This window comes from Dermacentor andersoni, chromosome 1, assembly GCF_023375885.2.
Source record: "Dermacentor andersoni chromosome 1, qqDerAnde1_hic_scaffold, whole genome shotgun sequence".
NCBI lineage: Eukaryota > Metazoa > Arthropoda > Arachnida > Ixodida > Ixodidae > Dermacentor > Dermacentor andersoni.
In genome coordinates, this window is record NC_092814.1 from 163415968 (window position 1) to 163441642 (window position 25675).

At 43.7% G+C, this 25675-nt stretch overlaps 2 protein-coding genes across 2 annotated transcripts in view; one reads left to right on the forward strand and one right to left on the reverse strand.

Moving 5' to 3' along the window:
• The window catches only part of LOC126547082 (uncharacterized), a 36392-nt gene extending 31785 nt beyond the window's left edge, over positions 1-4607 (reverse strand). Inside the window, exons 1-2 of the mRNA XM_050194934.3 lie at positions 4415-4607; positions 3969-4161 (exon numbers count right to left, since the gene is read on the reverse strand). Of these exons, the coding sequence (XP_050050891.1) occupies positions 3969-4142 (174 nt within the window). The 5' untranslated portion in view covers positions 4143-4161; positions 4415-4607. The remainder of the gene's footprint in view (positions 1-3968; positions 4162-4414) is intronic.
• Positions 4608-4877: 270 nt separating this feature from the next.
• The window catches only part of Snx21 (Sorting nexin 21), a 31203-nt gene continuing 10405 nt past the window's right edge, over positions 4878-25675 (forward strand). The window contains exons 1-3 of the mRNA XM_050194939.3: positions 4878-5493; positions 10990-11126; positions 19735-20116. Of these exons, the coding sequence (XP_050050896.1) occupies positions 5352-5493; positions 10990-11126; positions 19735-20116 (661 nt within the window). The 5' untranslated portion in view covers positions 4878-5351. The remainder of the gene's footprint in view (positions 5494-10989; positions 11127-19734; positions 20117-25675) is intronic.

A 25675-nucleotide genomic window follows, 5' to 3' on the forward strand; every position in this document is an offset into this window, starting at 1 on the left:
ATTGAAACCACAGAATCACAGTCACAGCTATTAAGTAGGCTGCCTTGTGTACTGAGGCACTGTGTTTTGTTTTACAAAGGTGCATGCAATATTGCAGTCATGAAGCAGTCAATAGTTGTAAACTACTTCAAGCACGTCATTTGAACTGAATGAAACAGGATCTTGGTCCATGAGCCTTATAGAACCAGAGCACCACAAATAATTGCAGCACTTTTTATACAACTCGACCAAAATGTGCGCCAAGCACAGCACGGGTTCAGACGTGAAAAAGAAGATTTAACACATCACCGAAATCGGAGGTGGTGGTCATGCGGCATCCCAAACAACGCAAGAGCCTGTAAGTCAGCCTGGATTGGTGGCTGAAGGCCCAATGACTGTGTCGCTCAAAGCAGCCAAACTGGCCCTTACAACTGTTCACTTATCTTGTAAACGCAGGGGGACAGTCTAGTGATGAATGGACTCTGCTTCTGGCAGCACGGTCATAGTGTGCATGTGTACGCGTCAATGATATCTGGTACCACCAGACCGGCACAGCAGGTTTCAATGATGTGACATGTCTCCGTTTTCATGTCGAGAGGTGCACTGCACTTGGTGCGCATTTTTGACTGGTCACATTAAAAGGTAATGTAATTAATTATTTGTTATGCTCTCGGTGAATTGAGGCACTATAGCAAAATTACTGCTTTGATGGCTATCTTAAAGAAGCAATAAAAATGAGACAAACATTTTCTGTCAGTACTCCTTGAAGATGCTGCCCAAAGTAGCTCTGACGTATGCAGCACTGTTTAAAGCTGTGGGCCGGTGAAGGTTAACTTGGGTGTGTGCTCATGCAAGCTGTGTAAGATATAAATTTTTATATTGCAGGTGCAAGAAGCAGTGTGTTCCAACACAACTAGTGCAATTCTATATATCTAAACCTGCTATAAGCTCACTAAATGTGGAGATTTTAATTCAGTTACTACTGGTAATGGCCATTACATTGGTTTCGCATCACAACAATTTTTCACTAACTCTAAGAGAAAAAAATCTGAGGAAGATGTTGTGCATGTGTTTGGCTGCAATTAATAGTAATTGAACTGAAATTCTGCACTTTGTGTTCTTTTCATGGTTCTATTTTTAAATTGCAGCATTTGTTCTTCAATGATTTGTGCAGCAGTGATGATGAGTAGGTGCCGCAATACAAAGAATTCAGCGCTTTTTGTTTTGATTTATATAACACTGCTACAGGCATGGCTGCAGGAAACCTTACACAACCTGTTTGAATAGGCATGCAAGTTAGCCTCCTTGGCTGCAAGCTAGTTAAGCTATATGTCTAATAGCTTTGTGACCAGGAAACAAAATATATAAAGATACCTAAAGATTAGTGACTTAATCCAGAGAAGTTGCTCAGCAATGATGTTTCTACAATCTCACTACGATGACTCCTATACAAACTCATCTATAATGACTATTCGAGTATTCAAATAGCTGAAATGCGTCATGTATGAGGCATGTACTGTAGCCAGACTCCTCTCTCGCACTTCCCTCTGGGGCTGCTGCACCTTCCGGTGGTGTCACCGTGAAGTTCGCACATACCCAGTGGCACAGCACACAATGACCCAAGTTGGTGTCAAAGAGGTTCATTGAAGAGCAGCACATGCCCAGTGGCCCACATACCTAGTGACACACACCCAAGTTGGCTTCAAAGAGGGTTCATTGAAGAGTGACACATACCTAGTGCTACATACCCATGCGAACGGCTCATATTTATAGACTGCACTATCTTTAGTGGGCCAATCTTTAGAATTGGCCCACATTTTTGGTAGGAATAGCTAGCTAGGTGGAAAGAAAACTAGTCTGACAATGCCAGGAATGCTATCAACATTAAAAATTTAGTATAGTATGAGTAATGTGAACATGTTGCTATTTTACCGTGTTGAAAGCACTGCATTTTGAAAAAATTCTCATAAAATTTCTTCATGAAGTTCATTTCAGGCAGCTTTACCAGAACAACTTCCTGCGATTGGTTGACCTCTGCGTAAGATAAAAAATTCTATGGCTACCTTCTCATCAGTCAGAGACATTATTCGCAACTTCCACGGCCTACAGGTGTCGTGGCTGTACATCCAACATGACGGACGTTGAGATGATCGCGACATGCTGCTGGAATGGTACGTTTGGAGAAGAGCAGAGTTCTTTGTGCTGTAATGTATGTTATTGCACAGGTAGGGAAGCAGTAAGATTTTGTTATAACTGAAGAAAGGTTGGGTACACGAATGCACCCACATTAAGCACATAACTACACAAAATTGTAAATGCTGCAAATGCAGCAGCCTGTTGCATCAGTAGCATGAAATCATTGATGGGAGCTTGTCACTAAGCATAGAATGATTAAATATTTACCTCAGTAAAGTGAGGAAAATTCCCAGAGACGCAGTTTATATTGTTTTTATCTGCACTATACTCCACAGCATAACATTTGGTTCACTTCAGTTTCTGTCAAAGGCTGTCAAATTTGGCATGTTCTGCAACAGTGAACTGATGATGAAAAAGACGAAGTGGAGTTTGTGCTTGAGTGAGCAAACAAAGTAGCCAAAGAATTGTTTTTTGCACTGTGTGACCAAACAGGAAAAGCAACTCTGGAGGCATATCCAATTGCCAGTAATGTGCTTTTATTCCGTTCCCTTGATCAGCAAACAGTAGAGGATTCGGACAGGAAGTCAGCCAACAGTGAACAAATTTAGCATAAAGTAAAAATAGCCAATTTCGAGAAATATTGTGTCTCTTTTTGACTGTGTGTTTGCAATCTTTGAAAATGTGAGGAAAAATAAGAAGAAAAAAAGTGTGGGTGAAGGTTAAGAGTTGTTGGAAAAGTACTTTCTGGGAACTTGAGACTTGAAATAATCTGACAGACATATTGAATGCTGTCATTCTCTATCTCTTTTTCTCTTTTTTCCACACTTCTCCTACTTTGGAAAAGCATTGATAGGCAAGTTGCCTGTACTTCTTTCTGTGTCTGAAAATGCAGCAGTCACCTGTTCCACCAAGGTCAATCACTCCTTCACTGGTTCGCAAACAAACCACATGGTGCCACCACCACCTCTGAAAGTTGCGAATACCATTGGCTTTGACTGAATGTACTATTCATGAACAGTTATCTATGTCGCAAAGGGTGAGCAATCAATCCCTACTGTGATAACTGTGACAGTTTAGAGACAGTGGAAAATACAGTACTTGAATGGGGCCCCACTTATTGTTACGAGAGATTTTAGAATGACAAGAAGCTAGGCAAGTTGGAACAGATTCATTATAAATGCTGAGCAAAGGAACAAGGACAGAGACAAAAAAAAAAAAAAATCAGAGCTAGTGACCTTGTTGTTCTTTGCTTTGTGTCCTCATTCCTTTGCACACGGTTATAATATGAATGATATTTTGTGTTGAGCATGAAATGAACATGATCTGTCACGCTTTGCTGACATTATGTGACATATGACTTACATATACTATGCCCTGCCCTTCAAAACAGCAGTGGGTCTTAGATCTAGATTAATTGTTTAATTACCTTTCAGAAGTTGACCTTAGGATGCTTTCGCCAAAGTTCGCTTCGTGATAATGAAAGGCCTGAATTTTTTTGCGATCTTCTCACCCATAAATAAAATTATCAGGTTTACTGGCCTATTTTTACATTCACGCCCCCTCCCCCCCTTTTTTTTTCTTACACTCACCCACTGAACTCTTTGAATTCCTTTCACCGTCCCTATGCATGCAGAGTAGCATGTCAGTGGTCATATGTACGTCGGGGGGCGGGGGGAAGAAAGGAAAAAAAAAATGAAAAAGAAAACCTCTGCCTTTTAACAAGGAGCATACCCTTCTCCCGTTGCTACTTTGCATGGTGCACACATGAATGCATGCCGCGAGGATAATACAGCTGTTACAAATTAAAGAGAACAGTAGGAAGGGGGCAGAAAAAGCACACAAAAGATACCTACCTGGGATAAAACAAATACAGTCAAGGCCAGTATAATAAAGTTGGCACCACCAGCGAAATCTGTTAATTTGTCGAAATGAAATGTTGCTGCGATGACAAAGAAAATGAATTGCAGTCCAACGGTAACGATGGCAGATATGGCCAAATGGTCGGCGTCAAATATTTCTACTGCCATTCGTCAGTATCAATAAATTCTGAAAAAAAAGGAGAAGGAAACGGCAGTGGTGTGCCGCACTTAGCATATATAAAGAACCAACTATATCATTGTTAAAGTTTTAAATGCAATACTTAAAACCGAGGGGCTCGATTTTGTTAATCATGACCACATAAAGCCAACAGACAATACTTGGGTCATATAGCTTCCTAGCAGTGCTCTTCTGTAATGCAGGAAAGTAAGTACAAACGATTCTAGTTTAATTTAATCTTTTACGAGTAGTGATGGCTTACCTCTCAGTATTCATATCCGTGACAGTACGAAAACGTCATCATGTTCGTATGATGAAGCTACTCTGCTTCCAGAATGATGGTGCATAGTTTTCGGCCGAAAATAGCTTCTACTATCGGAAGACATGTCGTCTTACAATGCGCTGGAAATGTGCGCCGCAACTAACTCTATGGTGCGCCGTATGCGCAACGGTGCGCGCAAGCAATGCGCAAGGCGAATGAAGCATCCGCAGAACTGCATCGCAATAAATTTGATCGAATAGCATGCAAGAACTTTGATAGATAAATATTATTTTAAAAATTTGGTGTGTTAAAACCATTTTCCCGTTCTGTAGCGGCTGCGTTATACCCGATTAGTAATCAATATCATTCAAAGGAGAGGAACTCTGGCTCAATGCTGGGTCAACTGTCATCGTCATTGTAAGATTTTGGTTTCGTTATTCTGACACACGCAACTTATTCAGTTATCTGATCGTCAATCGCTTATACCACTACAATTAGCGGATACCTTTATTCGTACAGTACTTACACATGTCGAATAGCTTATGATATTTAACGGCATCTGTCAATTAGCTTCGATGCCCATTGGTCAACGACGACGACAGCGCCCTATCGTACACTGTGACAGCGCCAATGCCCCCAATTGATCAAAATTCGTTATAAAGACGGCAGTGTGGAGAGTCCGATACCGAGACAACAACTAGAATTTTCTCGGACTGTGAGACGACGGCAGTGAAACTCGCTGGGAGGTCGAACGGTTGTTTTTGGTAAATAATCATTGCACTCGTTGCTTGGTTGGCTGTGTCAGAGGCGTGTGCCCTTGCAGCTGCGCTGGCTGCGCCTCGCACAAGGCTGGCTGCGGTAGTAGTGACTGCGGAGGTGTCACGGTGATGATTTCAGATCGACGAGTTACCACGCGTGTTCGTAGTACTGTGTAGTTATGAGCTCCGAGGAACTGAACTCTTCTCTTTCTGATGACGTGGACGAACTGCGTTGTTCCCAAGTGGTGGGAACACTTTGCTTTTCTGACGCTGCAGATGACACGGGGGAGTGTTTCGTCTCGTCGACATCGAGAACCATTCGTGAGTTTTTCGCGTTCTTGTACTGACCTGTTTTGAATCGGGAGATCCGTAATACGTTGCCTTCAACGGTAAATAGTTAATTACGTAAGGGCTTGCGAAAGCCACTACGGACATATCAACACTATCAATGCACTCTCAACTTAAGCCATATATAAGCATGTGTTCTCGCCCTTAATATCTGCTCTGCTCGAGAATTCTTTTTGGTTAGCTAAGTAACCAATCCATTGTGCAAGCGAAAGGAAGCCGTTAAAGGAAGCCGACCTATCTACGTAACGAGCTGTCCTTCGTTTTCAATCCTTTCGTTCTCTTTAAGCTCGCCTTGACAGATGCAACTGCTTTCCCATACTTGCTCGCCTGCCTTTTTCTTTGCGCTTGCGTATGACTTGCACGGGCAAACTTTTTTTCTGTTATTTTATCTTTACGTCTGATCATTAACCAATAAGTACTTTTCACATGTTAATTCTTCGTAAACGTTTTTCAGCCAAGGAAATATCTTCTGTTGGGTTATGACGTGTGGTTGTTGCATAGATGGTCATTGTTCGACGTATATATACATTTGAGAAAATCTGCCTTCTTGATGTGCGCAAGCGTTTAACTTGTCAGAAAATTAATGTTTTTGTATGTGCGAATATAAATGCACTCATTTTTTCTTAGCATATTTGTGTGAAAACCATTCGAAAATAAGCTTAATAACAATAGTGATTTAAAAAATAAGCGCGAGGACGGGGGCACAGAGTGAAGGCGTGACACAACGAAGTACTTTGTGTCGTTCCTTCACTCTTGTGTCTTCGGGATTAGTGAGCCATGTACCAACCACGTCCTTGTTCAGTCGCGCTTACCCATTCTGTCACGGATTCAAACCAACTAGCCCGCCAACGTGTTTTGATCAACCCATGTAAACACAATCTTGTGAAGATGAGCGTTTGAAGGGAAATGAAAGTGATCCTGCTTTTACGAAGAAAAGCTCAAATGTAGAAACACACACACTCTCTGGCTGCAGTGTTTGTGTGTTTCTGAAAAAGTGCACTCCAATGCCTCTAATATTCAAGTTTATTTACTCATATGTTCTTTCATTGCCTATGTTGTCAGGTGGTCTCTCAAGAGCAGTGAAGTGCACAGATCTTGTGCTTTTATCTTTTTTTCCCATTTCGTTTAGTAATAAACATGTTCCTCGTCTGAAAGATAAGATAAACCAGCTGTTTCCAACTAATAAAAATTGCAACCTTTAAATTCGATAAATAGCAAACATAGAAAAAAAAAAGAATTTTTCGCTTAAGAAGTAGGGAAGCAGGGTGTCATAGATTAGTAAAAATTGTGTAAAATAAACAACAATTGTGCAAGAATAAACAGATTTAACTGACTCTGAAATTGTATATAGTGTCCATTAAAACATGATGCTTATTTTCAGAGGATTCTAGGATTGCATTGGTGTATTGTTTATCCTTTGTGTGTATTTGAATGATTGTCCAGAGAACATGTGCATGTTGCTCTCTTAGGTCTTCTGGTAATGATGTTGCACAAGTGGAAGTACTTTCTAGTTTATATCTTAGTACCAACAAAAAGCTGCCTGGTGTTTATAACCAGGGCTGGCTCATGCAGCTGAAGAGACCCTAGCTAACACAATATTTTTTTGTTGCATGTGCATGAGAGCCTCCAAAAAGTGCAAAGCCTTTGAGACAGATATTGCAGTGTTTGCTACACTTTTTCCTTGTGTGTGTTGTAAGAATGGAGAACTTGAACTGCACCTATGTTTTTAGATTTCAAATACTGCGATTATTTGTGCTATGTAGCATTATTTGCTGTAGTATCTTTCATTGTTATGTCTTGTAAGAGATATGTACGTCACTGACCAGATAAGGTTCTGTAGAAATGTTATGGTGTTTAGTGATGTAATAAATGTTTACTTATGCCATCAGTGGATGAAGCTAAGTGATCTTGCTTGAGAAGATTTCTTCTTCATTTGTGAAGCAGCTTTTTAACATAGCTCTGATTGTTATATTCCTGGGTGTGTGCATAACATATTGGATATTTGCATTTAGTGTGTTGCAGTTGTGTGACTGTTGTCCAAATGAGTTCTCTGAAAACGTGTTAAGTGGTGGTAAACCTTCCTAAGCTAGGACACATCTTTCATTGACAATGAAGCATTCTTTCCGAGGATCCGCTTTGGGTTTCCTTTGTAAAATTGAACTACAATCGCATAATTAGAGGACCATTTCCTAACATAGCAGTTTAATGCTTGCTAGTTAGGGTACTTTTTTACAAATATTCGTCAAGTGTATGGTAGACTAATAACATTAGTGTTAGATGCACTAATTCTTGAGCTGTGTTATTTACAAGTGTTGTGGTTGCTAAGTACAACCTTACAATACAATGGAGAGGCAGTTTTCTTTAATAGCTGTGCATATGGTCATGCAGGCTTTGGTTGCTTTCTAACTAAGCCTGTTCATTATGGCATGGTTCTCCTGTTTGCAATGACCTTGAAAATTAAGATTGTGGTGTGGCCTTAGAAGTATGAACCTTGTACTTGCAGTTTGATGTTTTTTTGGACTGTGCTCATTGGGCAAGCTCACAACTGCGATTATGCTTATTGATCTTGCTAGAAGCTTATAGCTGCAAAGGTACAAAACCATTTGCAAGTCTCCAAGTACATTTGGCCTGTGACCTGTAATTGTTACAAACTAGCAGATTATTAATCAGGACTGACCTGACCTTTCTTAAACATTCTAAATAATGGTACGAAAATTTCAGAGGTTGAAGTGCTCACAGTTGTCATTCCCCTTTTTGTATTTGCATTTCCCTTTCATTCTTGTCATAATTGCCTAGTAACATTTCAATAAAAATATCAAAACCAATGCTCATGTGCTTTAGGGCATTTGTTTGCTCACTGGAGTTAATGGAGAGAGGCACAATTGTGTAGGACCATTTTCTGCACAACTTGTGAGGCAGACCTGCCATGGTGTTGTGCTACCAAGCCTGAGGGCACGGGATCAAATCCCGGCCATGGAGGCCGCATTTGGTGGGGGTGAACTGTAAAAATGTCCGTGCAGTGTGCATTGTCAGCATGTTAAAGAACCCCAAGTGGTCAAAAAGGATCCAGAGTCTCTCACTACGGTGTGCCTCATAATCAAATCATAGTTTTGGCACATAAACCCCTAGAAATTAATTAATTTTATTTGGGAGGCAGGTGCTTTAATTAGTGCTAAGGGAACTCTTCATGCCAGTCTGCCATATAAAAGAAGCACTAATACAAAAAAGAAGTGCACCCTATAAGTCGCAGTGCATTCTAAAAGCACTGACACAAATTTTCAAAGTTGAAATATTCATGTTGCCCAGTTCCTGTGTAAGCACGGGCACCTGAGACCAGTTTTCAATGGTGGTTAGGTATTCAAATTACACATTGCAGTACGAAATGTTGCAATCAACATGCCATGAAGTGAGGCTTTGAAATATTGCTTTGCACGCTATAGTTGACCTTCGCGACATTTTCTAAGTGCTGCTTTTGTCATAAGCTGGCAGGGGCAGCAGACTGTTGGGAGTCCCATCCCAAATAGTCTATTTATGTGATTAGTCAACATAAGGAGGAATACAAGCCAAGCCGAAGGCAGCCCTATAATGTGGTTGTAATCATAAAGTTTCTCACTATAACACCTAAAGGGAAATCTGGTGCCACCGTCTATGGGAGCTTCCTAAGGGGCGCTGTGCCATCATGGGAATGACGCTATATGTGTCTGCGAGGCTTGTGTTGGCTGTTGTTGTAAGAGGCTTCGTCTAAAACGTGGATATGGCTACATAAATAACACATTCTTCAAGTAAAATCTTAAAATGTTTCCATTCACGTATATTACATCTTCCAGTGAAGTTTACTCACTTACAATGCATAACCAAGCGAAGAAAAGCAAGAACAGACGACAAACTGTTCCAAAGCGAGCACGAATCTTGTCATCTGTCCTCCAACTTTAGCGGCCCGCTGATACTTTTTACGTTTCATATACTTGTACATGCAATAACAAGTTTTCATAGTTAAACAGAACATGTTTATGTGTAATAATAAAGCTAAAGCAGCTTTTTACGTGCTGTTTTAGCAGAAAATTAATCATTGTGACAGACGGAATGGTGCTTGCCTGGCTCTCCGAGAACGATGCCTATCCGAAGTCGCAATATACCGGCATTCCCATGCATACCACAGCGCAGCAGCGCCAGATTTCCCTCTAGGTAATGTAGTGAGAAACTCTATGGTTGTAATCACTGTATTGAGTACTGCAAGCATTTTGCTCACATTTGACTTTTATCTCTAGGTCATTGGAAGTGGGAGAGTATAAACTGGCTTTTTTTTTTTCAACCCACTTCTAGAATTATGTTCAGAGCATAGAACCCACAGAATGTAGTACAGGGAATCTGAATTTGAATTTTCGAAAACAAATTAAGTATAAAATTGTCTTTAGTGACTTTTTAAACCTCCTTGATACTTATTTAAAAGGCCCCAGACCAGTCGTTAAAAATTTTGGCTTTGGCTCTACATTAGAAGTTGTAAAGAACTGTTTAAGGAGTGTTCTACTGCAAGAATGTTTAGTATAGAATTTCTTGTAATAGTGGAAGTACAAACAAGTGAAAGATTAGAGTTTCAAGCTGCCTTCCCCACAACATAGGCTCTCTCTCCTTGATGTGACTGTTGTTGCAAGCAACATTCCTTCCCTGCCTTCTCCTGATATGCTGCAGTTTTTTGTCAGTACTTCTTTAAAAGGACCCTGTTACTTTCCATGGTAGTTCAGCATCTATGGCGCTCTACTGCTGAGCACAAGATTGCAGGATTGATTCCTTGCCGTAGTATCGGCATTGAGATGAGAGACTACTGATAAGCTGAGATTTGGCAGCCAGCACATGTACTGCTTAGGAACTGCTTTGATCGGTAATGAAAGGAGAGCAATTTGATAACTCATTTGGTCTCATATCTGGGAAACTTGAGAACTGGATGTTTCACAAAAAGAGAAAAAAGGAAAAACGGGGAACCAAGTGATAAGTCCACACAGCCGAAGTTGGAAAAAAAGAAAACAGATTACCGTATTACTTGCTATATTCTGTGTACAAATAAAGAGCAGATTTCTGGTCTGAAGTAATTCTACAGTTATATAGATTTCATGAACTTTGTTTTATTGTATCAAGGGTCATTACTGCAAGTTTAGTAAATACTTAAGTAATGTATCCTGTGCTAAAGCAGTTGACAACATTCTTATTCCTGGGTGTACTTGTTAAGTGTCACCAATGTGGACTATATTGCTTGTCGGTGTGCAATATTGTTGGTTGAGTTATTGTATTATGGCATTTTAGATGTTTTGCTTATCATGTAGCATTTTTGCCTATTGTTCATTGCAAGAAAAGCAATGTTCTTTGCTGATACTATGTTTGAAAGGTGCATCACACCATGGGTTATGTCAAAATATTTTCTGTTTGAGAGGCGATTGGTGATTTCATTAATAAACACTGTTATTTGGTTTCTAGGCTCGTGGTCAAAGACTTCACAGCCAAACACCTTGATGGCCTCAGCAGGTGATCCTCCATCCAGAGTAGGACCTCAACAGGTGGTCTTTGAGATTGTGTCTGCCAAAACAGTCGTTGAAGGACGTAAGAAGTTTGTGGTGGGTATACCATTTTATTGTTGCTATGCTTTCATTTTACAGCAAAGCTCTATATGGCTAGCCAATTCGTTTGTCCATCCGTCTGTCCATCCGTCTGTTGGTCACCTGTATGCCAAAAACTCCTCCGGCGCAACTCCATGCGCATGCGCGAAAAAAAAAGAGAGAAAGTGAGGTGCGCGATGAGCCAGCACCACCTAGATAGCACAAGGTCTGTTTACTCCAATCCATGACGTCATGCTACCTGGCCCAAAATTTCCATTTACAAGGCTGGAGTGATGAAAGCGGTGACGTCAAATTGCCTACTCAGTAGCATCCTCATTCAATTCTATGGCAGTCATGCCAGGTAACATGGATCGGAGTGAAAAGGCCTTGTGCTATCTAGATTGTGTTGGATTAGCTGTGCCAGTAGTGACGTCGTTGCTCTCCGTCGCAGCCGAGTGCATGTGCAACAGTTTCTCCCCGGCTCCAAAATGGGTAGGCCAAGCGTCATATGTACTTCTGAGGAGCAGGCAGCTTTCGATCAGCAACGCTGCGAGCAGAAGCGGGAGCAAGCTAGTCTACGCCGTGCCGATGCTGCAGCTCTGACTCAATAACAGGCTCGTGCAGCTGAGCGCAAGCAGCAACTGCATACTGAGCCGTTCTTTAATGAGCCATTGGGATTAACCCAGTGATAAACACTGGGGCTGCACGTTTCAGCTTTGCTAGTTAACCATCTGTACGGAGTGCTTGGGTGGTGATATTTAAATTTTGTTTATCCATCACTGTGGCTATAAAACTACAATAACATTTCATTCAATATGCAACAGTACATAACCAAAACACATACTTCGTCAGTATGTTGTTATTTAGATTTTTTATACATAGTAGCACATGTGGATACAACACAGCAGATAAAGTGGTGCTGTGAAACTATGTTTATGGCCATTAAATTTTGAAGGATTTATGCTAACGCTGTTGCACAAATAGGTCCCTTAACTTTGTTAGTAGCAGTATAGTTTCCTGTGTTGCCAGAACTATGCCGATGACACAAGAACTTACAGGAACTTTCTCTACATGTTCATGCCAAGCCATTTACGCACGTCACACTCTAAATTTACGGCTGTTTGTTTTCATGTTTCGTGTTCTTAAAAGTTGGGTGTGATTGGGTGATATCTTTTTTTGCTGATAATTAAGAAGCTATTTAGCATTTCTTTCACATTATAGTACATTGGGATACAATGCAGCAAAAAGTAGTGCTTTGAAGATATTGTGAGTGCGACACATGCCTGACTTTCATCTTCGTCACCTCGGCATGTCATCCATTGTACATCTTCCTGATTTGTATATATCATCAGCTGCAAAGCTTCATCCTTGTGTGACAGCACGGGCTTGGCTGGAATAAAGCAGTTCCTTATAGGTGGTGGAAGGTGCTTTTCGTTCCCCAAGACCTCTCGCACGTCCTCACTGGAGCTTCGCTGGGGTCACTGCGTAATACCACCGGCCATGCTCGCTGACCAGCAAATGCAGGCACATCCAATGCCGCCGCTCCACTGCAGCCTTCGCCATCCTGACCAACAACAATCACCAGCGTGGCCCACAAGTCTTCGCTGGTCTACAAGGGGATGATGTTGAGGACTGTCTTCGAAACTACAACCTTGTAAGCGGCTTCGACAATTGGGACAGTTTACAGAAGTTGTGGAACGGCCCGTTCTACCTGTCTGTTGCCATGAAAACCTGGTTTTGGAACCATGAGCCAGATCTTCCTGACTGGGCGACGTTCACGCAGCATTTTTCACAGATTTTCGGCACTCCTGCTTTTCCCGCTAAGGTCGCCAAGAAGAAGCTCCGTGAGCACATCCACTTCCCTGGGGAATCGTAGACCTCATACATTAAGGATGTGCTTGCATTGTGCAGGCGTGTGAACGCCACTATGTCCCAGAGCGACCAAATACGCCACATCATTAAAGGAATAAACACCCTCGCCTTCAGCGCCCTTGCTACGCAAAATCCTGCTGTCATCCAGGATCTGATCACTGCCAGCAGCTTGAGAAATTCCAGTCCCTTCAGCTATGCACCGATACCTCGGACATTCGTCTTTCTTCGTCCATGGACTTGCGCATGCTGATCTGTGACATTGTTTGTTAAGAGCTTCATGGGCGGGGCTCTTCCTACGCTCCACAAAATACCCTCCCTTCTTCACCGACCGACTTGCGTGACATTATTAGTCAAGAGATCAGGTCCGCTTTGCGTCTACCGTGCTTTAACAGCCCCTGCACTCATCAGGTACCAAAGTATGCTGACGTTGCGGCGCACTCTTCAGCCTGTACGGCCCTTCTGCCTACACCAGGAGACCATGCTTCAGTGGCTTCATTGTCACCACTAATGCGTGTACAGCGTTACTACTCCGCTCCGTGTCTTGCCTGACTTATTTGCTATTACTGTGGCTATCAAGGGCACCTCTCCTAGTTTTGTCGAAAGCGTCAACAGGATGAGCAACGTAGCTATGCTCCTGAGGAACATACAGGCGTACATCCAGCAATGGGCTATCAGCGCACGTCATTACCGCTCTATCTACCACCTGTTACCTTCTCCTCCGTAGCCTACTCATATGCCTGTGAATTCTCGTGACTCTTGCCGCAGGTCTCCTTCTCCACATTGTCGTTCAGTCTCGCATGTCCAGCCCGCTTTTCACGTCACGAACGCCTACTCGGAAAACTCCCCGTTGCAGTTTTAGGAGGGAAAACTGCATCCACTTGACAGCCTACAATTCCCCCAGAGTGACGGCTGAACTTGTTGTCAGTGTTTGTAAAAGGTGTACGTGTCAAAGCTCTTGTTGACATAGGCCCTGCCATTTCAATTATTTGTGCCGACTTTTATTCCTGCCTCCGAAAAGTGACAACGCCTTACTCTGGCCCTTCTCTCTATGGAGTGACCAACACTATTATTCGTTCAATCGCACAGTGTATTGTTCATGTCTTCGTAGATGGAATTCGTCACCACATTGCTTTTGCAGTCTTTCTGGAGTGAATCCACGAACTCATTCTTGGGTGGGACTTCTTATCTTCTGCGTCCGCTGCTATTGTCATCAGCGCCTCATACAACTGGATGCCACCGGCTATTCTCTTCCTAACCATGAAGAATGCATTCGCCTCATCACCTCCCCAGATTAGGTTCTTTGGCCATCTAGAGAAGAGATAAGTGTCAACTCCAACAACATCATGAATGGCGATGTACTCATTCTACCCTACAGCCAGACCCTATCTCGAGGGATTCTGATTATCCCTGGCCTTATTCACTTCTCTCAGGGGTCTGCATTGCTTACTGCCTTAAATCAAACTCCCGAACCCCACCTGTTGTCCCGTGGATCAACTGTCACTTGTGCATTTGACACTGATCCAGTTGCAATTGTCGCTCTTTCAAGAGTGCCACCAGAGTAAAGATCGCTGCCAAGCAACGCCTCTTCCACACCATTGTTGGCAACCATAAGCCCTGAGCTGCCCCCTGCCCAGAGTCAAGGTCTCCTCACCCTATTGAACAAACACCGTTCCTTGTTCGACGTCAATTTGCCGTTCCTCAGTATGACTACTGCCACTACTCACTGCATACAGACTGACAGCTCCCGCATTGTTCATTGGCGCCCATATCACATGCCTCTTACAGAGCGCAAAATCATGGAGGAAAACGTATCGGACATGCTTCAGTGAAATATCATATGTCCTTCAAGTCCCTAGTCCTCCCCAGTTCTAGAGCAGAAGGAAAATGGTTCAGTGCGTTTTTGCATAGATTACCATGCACTGAACAAAATCACTCGCAAATATGTTTATCCCTTGCCATGGATCGACAATGCACAAGATTCGCTACATGGCGCCGAAAATTTTTCTAGCCTTGATCTTAGATCAGGCTATGGCAAATACCGATGTCTGAGTCCAACAAGGAAAAAACTGCATTAGCCACCCCAGATTGGCTCTACTAGTTTAATGGGATACCTTTTGGACTGCAATGCACTTGCCACCTTTGAACATGTGATTGATAATGTCTTTCATGGTTTGTAATGGAAAGCCTGTCTGTGCTATCTTGATCACATTGTAGTGTTTTCAACCACGTTCTCACAACATTTGCATCGTCTTGATGAAGTTCTCACCTGTCTTGAAAATGCTGGCTTGCAGTTCAATGCGAAAAAATAGTTTTGCCAGCAAGACCATCAAGGTTCTGGGGCACTTGGTCAGCAAAGAAGGTATTCGAACATACCCTGAGAAGCTTGCCGCTATCCTTGAATTTCGCTGTCAGCTGCGTCAAAAAGACCTGCGCAGTTTTCTTGTACTTGCTTCTTACTTCCGGCGCTTCATACGCAACTTCGCTGTGCTTGCGTTCCTGCTTCATCAACTCCTCGCAATTAATGTGCTCTTTGTTTGGCCTGACAAATGTGAACATGCTTTCCTGGCTTTGAAACATGCCCTGACGTCGGACCCGTTTCTGTGCCACTTTGATCCGAGTGCGCCCACCAGCCTTCACATTGACGCTAGCACTCATGGTCTCGGTGCCGTTCTACTGCAAGGTGACACCTTCTGCAAACGAGTAATTGCTTACGGTAGTCATACTCTAACTGGTGCAGAGAAGAATTAAACCATAACTGAGCAGAAGTGCCTTGCTGTTGTTTGGGCAGTGCAATAATTTACCCAATATTGCCACGGTTGCCATTTTACTGTCTTTGTCGACCATATTTCACTGTGCTGGCTGGCTTTCATCTCTAAAGAACTTTTCGGGTCGCCTTGGTCGCTGGGTGCTTCGCTCACAGGAGTACGATTGCGATGTCACCTACAGGTCTAGCAAGAAGCATCAGGACACTGATGCTCTGTCTCACTACCCTCCACTGAATTATGATGACTCACCATCGACTCTTCATACTAGTGTACATCCCGAGTCCTCTTCATCGGCTTTACCCATCGTAACGCTAGATTGGCTAAGACCTGACCGCCCATCTGTCCTTGTGTTCCAGCAACGTGCCGACCCATACTGCCAAACTATTCTGAAACGCATGGAAAGTTCATCTTCACCTCTGAACGCCCGACTTCGTCAAAAATTTAATCAATTCAAGCTGCACGGTGGGGCTTTACATAGTTATGTTTATCACGTTGATGGCAACAAATGGGTGCTAATGACACCACATTCTCTGCAATGTGAAGTGCTGGAAGCCTTTCATGAACATCCGACGGCCGGTCATCTAGGTTACTACAAGATTTGCGACAAAATACGAAGTCAATACTTCTAGCCTGGCCTCTGTTAGGCCGTTGCGAAGTACATCGCATCCAGTGTTCATTGTCAAAGCTGCAAAAAAACCAGCAACAGCTCCTTCTGGCTTTTTGCAATGTCTTTCTTGTCTTGCTTTGCCTTTTCAGGTTGTTGGAATAGGCTTGTACGGCCCTCTTCCCACGACTTCAAATGGCAATCGTTGAATTGTAATGGCCATTGACCATCTAACATGCTACGTGGAGACAGCCTCTCTACAATCGGGGACTGCTGCTGAAGTTGCCGATTTCTTTTTACGCAAAATTTTTTTACACTATGAAGCTTTGTGTGTACTCCTCGGCGACCACGGCAAAGTCTTCCTCTCTTCTATACTTAGCAAAGTTCTGCACGCCTCAAACACCATTCGCAAGACGACTTCAAGTTGCCATCCGTAGACCAGCGGCTTGACGGAGCGTTTTCATCGTACCCTCTCAGACATGATTGCAGTGTACATCAATCCGCCCCAACCACACGAACTGGGATGCAATCCTGCAGTTTGTGACATTCGCTTATAACACTGCTATGCTACGTACCACTGGCTTTTGTCCCTTTTTCCTCATCTATGGCCGTTCGCCAAGTTTCGTTCTGGATGCATGTTTCCTTTTGACTTTTATACTCCCAGCAGCTCCTTTCTCAGAACAATTTTTGTAGAACAATTTTTGTCTCGCCTCATGAACTGCGTCACCTCGCCTACATTAACGCCGGCATCTCCCAGGACGCTTGGAAGACTCTCTATGACTCGACTCGCCATGCTGTGACTTTTTCTCCTGGCGACAAAGTTCTTCTTTCAACTCCTGTGAGTGTTCCCGGCTTATGCGAAAAATTTCTCACTTGATTTATTGGACCTTACATGGTTATTGACCCGATATCCCCTGTTAATTACCGCTTCTTGCCCCTTAGGACGCCATCTGATCACCGTTGCTGTGGGACAGAGATAGTGCATGTCTCTCGTTTGAAAGCATGTACTTGTTGCATTTTATAATACTTTCACGGGGCCAGGCGGCCGCTTCCACAATGAAAGGGAATTAGTGTGAGCGCAACACATACCTGACTTTCATCTTCACCACCTCTACATATCATCATCCATTGTACATCTTCCTCATTTGTATATATCATCATCAGCAGCAAAGCTTCATCTTCGTGTGACAGCACGAGCATGGCTGGAATAAAGTGGTTCCTTATAATATTTTTTGGGCTATTCATTCTTTAAGAATATATCTTATTTCACTTGCACAAATAGGTCCCCAAGCTCTGTCAGTAGCAGTATAAATCTTGTGTTGAGAATTATGCTGCTGACAACAACTTCAGGAAGGGCTCTTTGTTTTCATGATCCATTTTTTCAGAGTTGGGCATGATTAGGTGATATTTTTTGTGCTGGTAATTAAGACATCAGATTTATTTTTGAATAACTCCTTCTAAAATTAATGTTTATAACAAATATTTTTACCCATGAAAATAGCAAACAGTAAGCATACATCTTTTACCAGGCATAATGTAGTTTGCTTTCACAAACACATTTTAAAAAGGTTCCCCCAGGAGAGGGTTCTTCCATGGAGTTCTTTTTGCGTAGGTAAATGATGCAAGTTGTGGAAGTTCTCACTAATTCTCACTAACCTATTTTAACGCGACAGCATTAAGGAGCCCGTGCTGCAGAAAATTCGGCGTCCCTCGTTGGCATCCCTCGGTGGCGGCCAGCATCTGTCATCAGATATCGCATCGGCAAAATGATTTTCAAACCACACATGCCCAGGCCGTTCATGTGATGCAAGGAATTCACTGAAATAATTGAATTTCTCAAGCTAAAATTTGTGGAAAAATCGTAAACTATGACTTGCACACAACCTACAGACATGATAGCTCTCTGATTGCAATTTGAATATATGAGAAAACATAATTTTGTTGCGCGAAAACTTAAACAAACCCCTTTTCCAGTGTTTCTACAATGCACAGACTGTAGACGGCATCCGCCATTTGCGCACGCCAGCGTGTAAATATCTCGGGAGTCCAAGGAGCAGCGCGCTTGCTTCCTTGAAAGACTTCCAGATGGCGCTCGCCTCCACCGCATTGCGGCCCCTGCAAGAGGCTGTGTTTCGACCAGAAAGCCCGCCTTTGTGCATAGTGTTCACCACGAGTGTGTCCCGGTAAACATTACGGTTACGTACACTGCAGTTGCATGGAAGTGCTCTGAGAAGCAGTCAGTGATCTTTTAATGCTATCGCATTCCACTCTTAAAGGCGAAGCTTAAGCATCCTCCAAATTTTTTGGAAGAGGGTTCAGAATTGTCCAAGGCTTGGAGATCTAGTTGACGTGAATTTAGGGTAGATTATTCATTGATGCCTGTGCTGTTCACCTAGTACATTTCTTTACAAAGTGGCAGCCACCTATCCGACAGAGGAGATAAAGTGTCATGACATGACCTTAGCCACTGACTGCAATGACTTGCATATTGTGACTTTTCTGATTGTATAGGTGGCAGCATGTATTCAGTGCTATAGAAAACATTGACTTCAGTGTTAACTTTAGTGGCATATTGATGGAAACAGCTGCATATGAGAACAGGGTTATAAGGGGTAGTTTATAAGGAGCAGTACTTTGGTATCTCATCCTGTATACTACAATTTTGTTTATAACATTGTGCTTCTAACAATCAACAGTTCTAAAATGTTGTTGTTGGCCCTGAAGTTTAGTGTGAAAAGCAGTGGAGTATGCATGGAGCTTTGACTGACATGGCGCTTTCATTTCATTTTTCATTCAGTATTGATGAACTTGGATGCTACATCTTGATAGAAATTGCTTGGCACATGTTCACTATGTTTACTCACATATTCCATTCTCATTCATGTCCCTCATGCAAGAACAGTGACTTGGGAGCAGCAAGTTGTACTTTTTGACTGAAGACACTTAAGCACAGCATGGGCAATAGTGAATGCACTGTTGTCATTGGCTAGCGATAATCTTTGACCCTGGTGGATGACTTGTGAGCTGTATGCTTGTCCCCACAGGAGCAATGGTAGCTGATGCATGAGTACATAGTGAGGCAGGAAGTTTTACCTCTGACCTCACGTGCGCAGTATTGTATTTATTTTTGCCAAGCTAGTGACGCTTTGCAGAGTTTATTCTCAGAAACCAAGTGGTTCTTAGCAAAGAAGAAAGACTAAAGGCATTCATGCATTCAGGCTTAAGAACCCATTTTTGGCATCTCTTCAAGCAGAATGGCCACTTCTTCTCGTGGCTCTTTGAAAATGTCATTTCTTATGACCCCTGCCATAATAGCAGTCTTCAACTTTTGTCTGTTAGCAGACATTCTTCATAGGACTTACTTCTTTGTGCTTTTTCCTTCCAGTGCTACACAGTGCTTGTGAAAAAGAGTCCTGGACTGGAGAGACTTCCAGGGGTCCTGGAGCGTCGCTACTCTGATTTTTCAGCCCTGTTTGCGGGTCTGCGTCGCCGTCACCCATCATGCGTGGCTCTGCGTGACTTCCCTTTCCCCCGCAAAGCCCTGCTGGGAAACTTTACTACTGAGGTGATAACAGAACGTAGTTTGGCCTTTCGCCACCTGCTGTCCCGTGTCCATGCATCGCCGGAGTTACGTCGGTCACCAGAGTTTGCAGAATTCACATGGCGCCGGGAAGTGTGCCGTGCTCATCGGCTGATGACTGCTGGCCAGTTTGAAGATGCCTCTGTCTTGCTTGAAAATGCTTACTCCGTGCAAGAGAAAGTTCTTGGTAAGTGGTACATAATTTTTAAATTGTTTTTCTTTTTGATGAGAAGTAAAAGTTCTACACTTGCTAATTTGAACCCTCAGCAGTTAGTATTTCTTTCAGGAGCATTGGATCATTGAGCTAAGATGAGTTGATTCTGCACATGTTTAGAAATGGGGTGTAAGCACTTACCATAAGAGTTATAACAAATTAAATATGTTACGAATATAGTGTAAGGCAGTGAATGAATTGCAGAAGGGTTAAAATTGATCTTGTTGGTACATTGGAACTTTTGGAGGAGTGCTATATGATGGGACAAAGAAAAACACATGGGTACACCCATGTGTTGTCTTTCTTTGTCCCATCATTAATGCTCCTCCAAAAGTTTCAGTGATGAAGTTTTTCTTATGGGTATTAGTAAAACAAATTTGAAGGCATAAATATGGGAAGGAAACACTGTCATTATGCTTTTGTAACAGAATTGCCCTGGGATGCAGTCATTATTCTATCGCACTATTGAGGAGGCATGTAGCCATATATTAGTTGCTGTGTATGGTTCCCTTTAGGGAGCCAGAGTTGCATTTGTTTTCCATTTGTCACTCACACCACCATCCGTCAAGTGCAGTCACATTCCAAAAGCAATCATGTGATATGGAGAAACCAACACTACGGCACTGATAAACAGTTTGCGATGGCAGTACCACAACAGTTCAGTGCTTTATTCGATGACCAACATCCAGACTACTGCATTAGAAATTAGTCTATCGCATTTTTCTTCTAAGTGCATAAATCATATGATAACTACTTTTTTTTCATGTTTTTACACTTGTTTAGGGTTGCTGGGTGGCATGTGTTTTGACAGATGGTGCCACTAGGCTGCGCAGAACAATCAATCCAGCGCTAGGCAATTTCTCGGCACCAGCAATAGCATATTTTTATTAATTCAGAAGAAATCAGACAACTACCATAGCTAATATGTGCAAGTTTGTAATAAGTGGTCCAAGATTGTCCCAGATAAAGCGGACAGACCATGCAGTAGTTGAGGTAGACGGCAGTTGTTCATGGCGCGACGAGCTTGGCTCCTGCAAATGTGATCTGTGGGTTTCCCTCAACACCTTGGTTCACCTTGCAGACAAGATGGTGAACCATTGCACAACTTTGTTCCTGTACGAAGTATATGTAGTAACTCTACTATATTTTAGCTTTGTGCGCATTCAGTGGTGCTCTAACATGCTTGAGAGCTTGTGCAGCATCATCGATGTTACAGTATACTATACTCAGTGCCAACCTAAGACTTCAGTAAAGTTTTGCCCCAAAGACTGCACTGCGCCTGCCCTTTATGCTTCTGCACTCGAAAACAGCTGGTTCCTAAGATACGTACACCAATACTGAAAGAAGTTTGTTTCCACTGTGACATCACGAAAATGAGTGAACATCGTAGGCCGGTGCACCTACACAAATTTTCTTTTGAGTTAGGCACCGGTGAATTTGCCATTGCATTCTTGGTTTGTCACGAGCTGTAGTATTTATGGAGTGCCATGAATTCGTGTAGTGCTATTAGGTTTAAGTCTCTTTGTGGAGTCTTGGTGATGTAGAATATAGGGTAACACAGACGTAGAGCAGGTTTCACAGCTCGCATGCATGATAAGATTATGTACATATGACCCTCTCATGTCATCAAATGACAATGTTGATGTTGGGCCCCAGTCAATCAGAATACTATCAGGCCATGTCATTCTAGCTTTATGACAAGTGCGTACTATTGCACTCAATATGAGCTACGATGCAAAAGCATGTGGCAATGTGGTCACGTGTTGCAGCTTATATCCAGCACAGTAGTGTATTGAATCTCATGCAGATGGTGCTTAACCTCTTCCCTTACCGCTAGAAATGTGCTCATTTTCAGTGCTTCCATGTTTTAACGTCTCATTTTAAGACAGTAGTTGCAATGTATACTGTGATGCATAAGATTGTTGCCTGTTCACTGGTATTTTGAATGGAAGTAAAGCAGAAATAATTGCTCTGAGAAGTTTTGAGAATTATGTGAAACTTCAAAGAAGCACCTCAAGAAACCTGAATGAAAGTAATAATTTGCTATTTTTAGTATAATTATTGAGTAGAAAAGAATTTGGAATGTACAAGATCTTCACCGGGCCCAACTTCTGTAAGTTGGATCAAGCAAAAAGCCATGTTATGCAGATTTGTTCGCGTGAATACTAGCCATAGTAATGCCCATGTTGTGCGTGAAAGCTGTGGCTTCACAAGTGTGAAAATGGGTAAGTGCCTATTGTGCAGAGAGCATTTGCTTTTACTGATTGCAGCAGGCACCTTTTTTTTTTACTACATTATTTAGGCTTGTGGGGCAGTGGTTGTCAGGTTGGGGAGCATGCAGAAGCCTCCTCATATTTGATTTTGTGTTCGATCAGCTTTTCTGTGCAAGCAAGCTTGTCTAGTGGTGTGCGTTCAAATGTGCTGGATTCTCTTCTCCACATATTTTGAATAGTACCTGTACAGTACTGTGCAGTAATGTGCAGTGTTACAAAATATTCTAGAGTAATCAATGAGGGGCTTGCGAAGGCTTGAAAAGTGAGAATTTAGCCTGATGGTAAAGCTGAGGTCCAAGGTCGATCTGAAATCGACTGTAGTGCTCTTGTGTGTATGAAAACCCCACATGATGGGAAGGATTGTTCATAATAATTCATACATACGCCGTTGAAACACTCATGGATAAAACCAAACCACGCGGGGAAAATCAAATGGCACTTGATATTAGTCGAACACAATTATGAAAGTAACATGCACTCATGAGCATCGATAAATCGATGCTCGTTAAAACAGCCTAGGCATTGGATTGGAAAATTGGACAACATTACCAAAGCTAATAAATCTTCACTGTCATTTAATCCTTTGAGGGTTGAATTTTTTTCTGAAAAACAGTGCCGTCGTGGTTAACTTTCTTTATTACAGTTTCCAGTGTTAGGAAATGATTGAAAACTCATGAATACAACAGAAATCTATTGCTAGTGTAATGAAGCAGACGCGCCCCTGCGTATGTGCCGTCTGAAGAGGAAGACGAAGGGCCATGCCGTGATCGCGAGCGAGCCCCGTGCTACGGACAGCCCTTGCAGGGCCTTGATTGATCTAGCGTTCCACACCGTTGTGAACGACAATAAACCTCATCGCATTTGGTGGAGGTTGCTGAGATCCTTCGCCTCGTCCTGGAGCTCCGCACTCGAACCCTGCCAACAAGATCGCCCAGCACAATGCCTGATCCCGCCACCTCGTTGCCTGCGCCCCCGGCTGCCACTGTCATCTGCGCCGGCGTCCCTCGTCAACGCGACCCACCCATTTTCAGTGGGACCGCCGAACACGACGTGGAAGACTGGCTGTCATCGTACGAACGTGTAAGTGCCCATAACAGATGGGATGACCAGTCTAAGCTGACCCACGTGCCTTTCTGCCTAGCTGACGTAGCCAAACTTTGGTTTTTCAACCACGAATCAGACTTTACGAGCTGGTCCGCGTTTAAGACTGTTTGCTGAAGTCTTTGATCGCCCAGCTGTGCGTAAGCTACGCGCTGAACAGCGTCTACGCCAGCGCGCACAACAGCCTGGAGAGACATTCCCCATCTACATCGAGGATGTTCTCGATTTGTGCAAGCTGGTAAATCCCAGCATGTCAGAGGATGACAAGATTAAACACATCCTCAAGGGCATCGAGGACAGCGCATTCCAGATGTTGCTGGCCAAAAGCCCAACTAGCGTATCAGTCCTCATTAACCTCTGCCAGAGCTTTGACGAGCTGCGCCGCCAACGTTCTATCGCCCGCCAGAACATTCAGCACGCCGATTCCGTCTCGAGCATCGCGGTTTCTACCGAAATAACCAACTCGACCCTCTCGCAGCATATTAAAGATTTTATTCGTGAAGAGGTGGCCAGGCAGCTCTCGTTGCTCCCTCACAGCGACGCACCTACGGCAGCTTTGCCTCCAACGCTGCAGCAAGCCATCCGAACTCAGATATCTGAAGCGCTTCCTGCAGCTCCTACAACACCCCTACCCAATCCTGTGAGTGTGCCGCTGGCCCATACCAACTTTGCCACTCACCCTACGTCGCTGCCGCTCAGTTATGCAGCCGTGGTTGCGCGGCCACCTGCACAGACAGCATCCTTTTCATCGCCCATGCACCCGGCTTCATTTCCAGTTGCCCGACCGTCGCCACAGTTTTTGCGTCCCACCGAGACGTGGCGCACTCAAGACAACCGGCCTATCTGCTTCGCCTGCGGCATTGCTGGTCATGTAGCGCGCTTCTGTCGCCGCCGCGCCCCAACTGAGCGTACCAGCTTTGACACGCCCAGCTACGCGCCGCAATACGCCGCCCCACCTCCATTTTCACCGCGACGTCTCGACACTGATCGCCGGTCGGAAACTCGGCGCTCTCCTTCCCCTCGTCGGCGTTCGATTTCGCCCCTGCATCGTCGAGTTCCCACTGAAGAGGGAAACTGACTACTGCAGTTCCTGAGGCAAGAACTGCAAATACATCGACGTTCTCAAGACCTCAATCTTTGCCGCAAAATGTTATTAGCGTTTTTGTAGAGGGAGTACCCGCAGTCGCACTAGTCAATACCGGAGCAGCCGTTTCCGTCATTCACGAGAGCCTTTGCCGCAAGCTACGAAAAGTGACTACAGTTCGCTCTGGTCTGGTGCTCGCCACTGCCAGCGCGCTGCGAATTTACCCTTCAGCTGTATGCACGGCCCGTGTCGTCATCAACGACGTTCTGTACATTATCGAGTGTTTCGTGCTATCATCTTGCTCTCACGACCTCATCCTTGGTTGCGATTTCCTGTCACGTCATCATGCTGTCATTGACTGTTCACGGGCAGAAGTGTCGCTTTTACCACTATGTGAATCACTGTCGACCAGCTCTCCTCACTTTGCCGACAAACTCACTGTTGATGCCGACACAACCATACCTCCTGAGTCGTCGATGGCTGTTGTCTTGTCGTCTGATGCCACATCTGATGCCACTGTGGTGTTCACGCCGTCTGATGTGTTTGCTCAACGCAAGTTCATTGTTCTTCCGTTTGCCGTCCTTACTGTAACATCTGGGTCAACTGTGATGCTGGTCACAAACTACTACCAGTACCCGATCAGCCTACTGCGTGGAGAGACCGTAGGATACTTCCAGGCGGTCGACTACGTCGACGACCTCGACGTTCCTACAGACTCCCTTCGTCATGTTGACGCCATCGCTTCGGTGTCCGGCTCATCACCTTCAGTGGTTTTTGACAATGCCATCGACCCTGCTCTTTCCCCACCTCATCGCCGCCAACTTCTCGCTCTCCTTCACCAGTTTGTCAACTCCTTCGACTGTAATCAGACGTCACTGGGCTGTGCCACCGATGTTTCTCACACCATCGAAACCGGTTCCCACTCCCCCTTGCGACGGCGCCCGTATCGTGTCTCCGCCGAAGAGCGCAGACTCATCACGGAGCAAGTGGACGACATGCTCAAACGTAGAGTCATCCGTCCCTCTCAAAGTCCTTGGTCTTCACCTGTCGTATTGGTGAGAAAAAAAGATGGCT